Genomic DNA, 6719 nt, shown 5'->3' with positions numbered 1-6719 from the left:
CAATCTTCCCAGTAATTCCCAACAGTGTGGGAAGGCAACAATCCAGATTATTGAGTGCTTCTTCACAGACTTGATTGGGAGAGAAGAAAAATCTAACAATTTCTGTGCAAACAGAGGTATTCACTGATCTTCTCTTATTTGGTACTTTCCTAGTTCAAAGGTTTGGGGATCCAATCAAGCAACTGACCCAATATGATGTGAATCACAGGCCATCTGCACACTCCAAATGAAAAGACAAGAAACCTTGGGGTGTCTAAACCACACAGATGTCCTCTGCACAGATGAAGCGTGGTCCCTTCTATTCAGAAAACACTTAACATCATTAATACAGGACAGAATTGCTTCACGAGAGAGCTACAAATAAAACAAAGGACAACACTGTCTACAATGGCCTGAGCAGTTCCGAGAAGAGACTGATTTTACTGATTTTGGCAGCAGGAGCATTATGATCAGACTGACTAGAATTTTTCTTATGTTGCTTTTAAATGAGATTAGTTGAGCAAAAGGAACAGCAGGTATGAAGCTATACTAGATATTTATGGAAATATACAGAATACATTTTTCACTTCTCCACCAGAGAACAGTCAATTCCAATTGGTGCCAATGTTTCGTGTGGAATTGTTTGGTGGTATCTCAGTTGCAGTCTCTAAGGATATCTGTAAAATGAAAAATATTTTAAACACAATGTAGTAGTTTATGGGAATAAAATATGCGGACTGATTATAATGCAGGGATTTATTCAAGATACTTTATTCTTGTCCTGTTTTGAGATGCTTTGTGTGAAGGTCTGCTGACTTTCCTGTCATAAATCCAATCTCAGTATCAGAATTCTCTGAAATGGCTATATATCTGTTTCATTTCTCTTTAGTGATTCATATATTTGTAACCAGGAGAGAATAAAGACGCAATTTTAAGTCTGATATCTTCCAAGGGTAAGCAGTATTAACAGGTAAAATTACTGCTGTATGACACCGCTGTTTCGTGAGCGGCAGAAAACACAGTTAAGTTCTGGGAGGGAGGCAAAGCCTAGCAACCCCCGAGAATCCCCCCCCGGCAGCCGGGCGTTCGTGGCTGGAGGAGCCACCGTGTCACAGTCCCGCCCTGCAGCAGCTTTTCAAACCGGCAGCCGAGGGGCAGCGCCCGTTCCCTGGCGGAGCTGCTCTCCCGGGCCGGTCCCGCCGGCGGGGCGCAGGGCTGTCTGCTGGCGGGCGGGGGCCGGGGGCGGGCAGCGGGTGCCCGGCCCGGGGTGCTCCGGCAGGGAGGCTCTCGGTTGCAGAACGAGCCCCGTGCCGGCTGGGGCAGCTCTTTCTCCGCCCTCCCTCCTCCCCCTTCTCCTCCTCCTCCTCCTCATTTTTTTTTTTTTTTAAATTTCATTTATTTTATTGCATTTATTTATTTATATTCACCGGAATAATAAAAATGAGAAAATCCGAGCGCTGCTTTTGGCTGCTCTCCACCAACCTGTCAGTGACGCAAGCGGAGACTACTTAAAGGCAGATTAGAGGCAGCAAGACATTAAAAGCCAACCTTCCTCCCTCCACGCCGCGGGTCCGCCGCGCCGCGCCGCGCCAGCAGCCGAGCGGGCCGGGGCCGGTGGCGGCCGCCGCGGGGCCCCGAGCCCAGCCCAGGCGATCCCAGCACAGCCCAGCGCAACCCAGCACAGCCCAGTCCAGCGAAGCCAGGAGTCCTCGGCAGAGCTGCCACCTCCAGCCGCCTTCCCGCCACTGGACTGCGGGCGGTAGAGAGGGGCTGCTCTTCTGTTTGTTTTTCCTCCCCCTGCAAAAAAACCCCAAACAAACAAAACAGAAAAAAAAAAAAAAGAGGAGCGGGGGGAGGGGGAAAAGGAAGGAAGAAGTGAAGAGATCCCCTCCGCTTGCCAAAGTCTTTGTCTCCGGATGAACAGCGATGGGGGAATGGACTATTCTAGAGAGGCTACTGGAAGCTGCCGTGCAGCAGCATTCTACTATGATAGGGAGGTAAGGGCTACGGGGGAGATACGGGGGGGTGGCGGGGGAGATCCCCTTCTGTCCGAGCGGGCCGGCTGGCGGGTCGGCGGCACACGCCGTGTCCCGGTCGTGCGGGGCACCCTTCGCGCGGGGCTCTTGCGGTGTGTGCCTTGAGGGCGTGTGTGTGTGTGTGTGTGCGCGGCACAGGTCACCGAGGCGCGGGGAGACCGCAAACGCCGCCGCTCTTGTCCCCGAGGAGCCACGGGGCAGCGGGCGGCCATCGGGGAGACCCCGCCGCCATCGGGGTCCCGCGGCCGGAGCAACTCCGCGCCGCGCCCTCCCGTGCTTTCCGGGGCGCCCGCGCGATGGCTTTTTCCCCAAAGGGAGGTCGGGGCGCGGGGGGGAGGAAGAGGAGGGGAGCGCTGGCCGCCGCCCGGCATTTGATTTCCGAGAGCGGCGGGTCGGCGCGGCCGCACATGCGGGGGCCGAGGCCGTGCGGCGCAGGCTGCGCGCCTCCTGAGCGGGTGCGGGGCGGCGCGGGGGCCCGGTCAGCACTGGACAGCTCCCGGCGGCGCGGCGGCGGCGCGCACTGACGGGCTTCTCTGTTCCAGGATCCTGCTGACCGTGGTGGTGATCTTCAGGATACTCATTGTGGCCATTGTAGGGGAGACGGTGTACGATGACGAGCAAACCATGTTTGTCTGTAACACGCTGCAGCCAGGCTGCAACCAGGCTTGTTACGACCAGGCTTTCCCTATTTCTCACATAAGGTACTGGGTGTTCCAGATCATCATGGTGTGCACCCCCAGCCTTTGCTTCATAACGTACTCCGTTCACCAGTCTGCTAAGCAGAGGGAACGGAGGTACTCCACTGTCTTCCTCACCTTGGAGAGGGACCAGGATTCAATGAAGCGTGAGGACAGTAAGAAAATCAAGAACACGATTGTCAATGGGGTGCTGCAGAACACTGAGAACTCCACCAAAGAGGCAGAACCAGACTGCTTAGAAGTGAAGGAAATCCCCAATCCTGCTATCAGAACTACAAAGTCAAAAATGAGGAGGCAAGAAGGCATTTCTCGATTTTATATCATCCAAGTGGTCTTTCGAAATGCCCTAGAGATTGGATTCTTGGTGGGACAGTATTTTCTGTATGGATTCAATGTCCCTTCCATGTACGAATGTGACAGATACCCTTGCATTAAAGAAGTAGAGTGCTATGTCTCTAGACCCACTGAGAAGACTGTATTCTTGGTATTCATGTTTGCTGTCAGTGGGATTTGTGTGGTGCTCAATTTGGCAGAACTGAACCACTTGGGCTGGAGAAAGATCAAAATGGCAGTGAGAGGAGTACAGGCAAAAAGGAAATCCATATACGAAATCAGAAATAAGGACCTGCCAAGAATGAGCATGCCTAACTTTGGCAGGACTCAGTCAAGTGACTCAGCTTATGTGTGAGGCTGTGACAGAACTGAAACACCGTGCCAGGTGGAACAGACCCAGATACCATTAGAGAAAGGTACATTGCTTAGGCAAGCATTTTATCAAACCACCAAGAAAGCCATTAAGGTATTGGATCTGCACTTACTGAACTATCTGCAAAATGCAGTGCTATGTAAAAGACTGAAAAACCAGCTATAAAACCATGCTTGATCTAGCCTTACAGCACAGCTACTATTATTCCTACTTTTCTTTCTAATGATTGGGTGTTATCTGTCGGTGGAGCGGCTTTTTGGTCGTCATTAGGATAAGTTTACAGTTTGGACTGTCTGACTAATTGTTGTAAACGTGTAGAATGTTCATATTAAAAATCTGCAAGGATACTCTATATGGGGTGGGATGGGGTGGGGGATACTGTTGCAATGTGCAGATGTAAGCATGTTTTAAAAGGAGGGTAATTGCACTGTAAGGAACCTGACCACAGCTCAATCAGGATATCTGCGTTCACCTATCTCACAGATGTCTTATATTATTTTGCTTGTCTAAATCACAGAGTTTATTCCTGGTGTGTATTACTAGCTATTTTCTATCATAGCTTGTGCATCAATTAGTTATGCTAAACAATAAATGCTGAATATATTTTGCCATTTTTTTGTTTGCCTGTACACACACACACCAGAGACCTTAATCATCTTATGTTAGTTGTGATCTACAAAACATATCAGTACATTTCAGTCCATTCCCTAATACGTGCATGAATAAGATGGAGTTGGTTCATGCCAGCCAAGTTATGTAAATTACCTACAATCACCTATGATGACACACATACCAAAGGAACAGAATTCATTGCTTTTAACTGTGAATATATCACCTTCTCTCTGCTCTTATTTATATAAGTGCCATACTTGAAACATCTAACTCTGTACGTAGTCAAAAGGTTGTCTTGGGATACCAGCTGGAATAAAGTGATTTTATACTCTCCTTTGTTTATTTTATGCTGTTTGTTTAGTCATTGCAATGGTGTAAAAAGCAGCTAAAATCTCTATTGATAAATAAAGTACTTGCCTTTTTTTGTAAGCCAGAGAGATTTGTTCTTCTTTATTATTGTATAAAATTGTAGAAACGTACAGGGTCGAAATAATTGACTTACAACAATCATTCTTCAGGGTTTAAAGTGTCTTGTTGATATTCTAAGCTCTAAATGACAAAACCTGGGAAATCAGGACTATTCGTTCTGTTTGTTTTCCTCCTTCAGCAAGATTTCTCTGTCTTTAAAGCCTGATCCAAAGCCCACTGACACCAACAGCCTTCTTTCTGCTGACACTAAGGGCAACACAGTTGGCTGCCAAGGTCACTCTGAGAACAGCCAGAGTACACTTACCTATAAATGACACAATTGCAGCTTTTCATCAGGGAATCCAAATAGTAACCTCAGCTTTTCTGCCTTACAGCTGGTTCAAGAAATACACTGTTCGTGTCCCATCAACTTACTGGTAGGCCACTGGGGCCGTCACAAATAAGTCTCTGTTAATAGCAACCATTTTAGTATAGGGTACTAAGCTTTGCTTAAGGACCTTTTTTTATCCCCAGTGAATTGAACAGAAAATATCCCACTGGCAACAGTAGGAGTTGGATCAGGACTAAAAACCATACAAGTGCATTCCTAACTAAATAGTGTCTGCCCTTTAAAGAAAAGGGACAAAATGGTGCTGGAAAATTTGGGGATACTTTATAACATAAGAAGGAGAGAGGGGCTCAGTCACAAATGGCCTTTTGATTGTATTTATTTCGAGCCTGAAAATGGATTTTATTGTGTTTTGGCTTGGAAATAATGCATACAAATCTTTTCCTCTTGGCTTACAGTAAATACCTTAAAGTTTCATTCTTGTGGTTTGCCAGCATTGTCACTTAAAAATATGTCGATTAATTCTTAGATAGTGTATTCATTATCACTTTCATCTGTGGTCTTTTTTCCTTACACTGTGAAACATAACAACGCTTTGAGATTTGTCATGTTTTTAAAGATTTCAAAATATTTTTCCTTACGTGTAAAATGAACGCTTTTTCCAATTTGATTACAGAAACCTATAAAAATGGATTTCTCAAATGATTCTCTACGATATAAATGCACACTGATATTGCTAGTTGACTGCATGCTCACTGGAAAACTGCATGTTATTTTTAGAAGGACAACATGGCAGCTAAAATCTCCATCTGCAATATAACAAGCTTCTGAAGATTATTATCTGACACACAAATCCAAGTCTGATTTTCATTTTGCAGAGTCCTGGGATGGTTTTCAAAATCTCCTTTTCGGTAGATATTGAAGGGAAAAATGTTGTTTGACAGTCATAAGCATTGTTTTAATGTTGAAGAAATGGGAGCTTGTGTGCAAAGGCCTTGATCCTGTGCCAATTAAAGTTGAAGGAAAAACCTCATACTGAATTCACTGGGCTTTGGTTCAGGTTCAGCATAATTTCCTGCTAGGCAGAAGCCCTAATGCAAGTTATTTCCAGTGGCTGCATGGCAGTGTTTAGTCAAATTCTAGTGAAGGTGCATGTCTTGAAATCTAAGGTTTAAGGTTTTAATACCTTAAAATCCTCTAGGTAAGACCAAGAAAGGATCTGTTTATAATAGCCAGTGACAGTGACTCAGTTCATTCAATTATTCTATGCGGTTGCACATTTTGTACTCCAGTAAGTGTGATTCTTCAGAATTTTCCTAAGAGAAATGTATAAGGAAATGCAAATGTTAATTTATGCAACAGGATCAGTGATAAGGTAGACAAAGACTCATATTTTGTTCAACAGAAAAGGCATCCTCCACGTTTCCACTAAATAGATTATGGTTTTCCATATTTCAGAATAGAAACAAAATGATGTCAAGAGAGAATTTTTTCTAATCTTCCTTTTGTTATTTTTCATTTCTTACCAACTACTTATTTGTCACGGACAAGAGAAATATTGCAAACACTTTCTTTTGTCTATGTATCATGTGAGAGTCATATGATTAATGCTAATGGACTGTTTGCATGAAAGCTGACTATTCATTTACAAAATAAATGCTTTAAAATTGTCACAGCAATGGGAAAGTGTGTTAACTGAACAGAACTGAGTGAAAACATGAAGCTGAAGGGCACATTACTGGCCACTTAGGTCTTGCTCCTACCTCAGGGAAATTAATTAGTCTTGCCGTTGACATCTCTGGAAGAATCAGACATTAAATATGAAAATTGAGTTCATGTTTGTCTTATTCATTGTATACCCTGTTTTGTACCAGTGGTCAGTATTGTATGTCATCATATGTGCAAACATAAAAATTGTGTTCACTAAGGTC

The 6719-nt window shown here is 44.9% G+C and overlaps 1 protein-coding gene across 1 annotated transcript; it reads left to right on the top strand.

The window, feature by feature from the left end:
* Nucleotides 1-1411: 1411 nt before the first annotated feature.
* On the top strand, nt 1412-3776 carry GJD2 (gap junction protein delta 2). Its single transcript, XM_063333914.1, has 2 exons — nt 1412-1976; nt 2558-3776. Exons 1-2 carry the CDS (start codon nt 1906-1908, stop codon nt 3399-3401), a joined length of 915 nt encoding a protein of 304 aa, XP_063189984.1. The 5' UTR covers nt 1412-1905; the 3' UTR covers nt 3402-3776.
* The last annotated feature ends 2943 nt before the right edge of the window (nt 3777-6719 follow it).

Source organism: Chroicocephalus ridibundus, chromosome 4 (genome assembly GCF_963924245.1).
Source record: "Chroicocephalus ridibundus chromosome 4, bChrRid1.1, whole genome shotgun sequence".
NCBI classification, from domain to species: Eukaryota; Metazoa; Chordata; class Aves; order Charadriiformes; family Laridae; genus Chroicocephalus; species Chroicocephalus ridibundus.
Note: the sequence above shows the minus strand (reverse complement) of the source record. Positions and strands in the feature narration are given on the sequence as shown.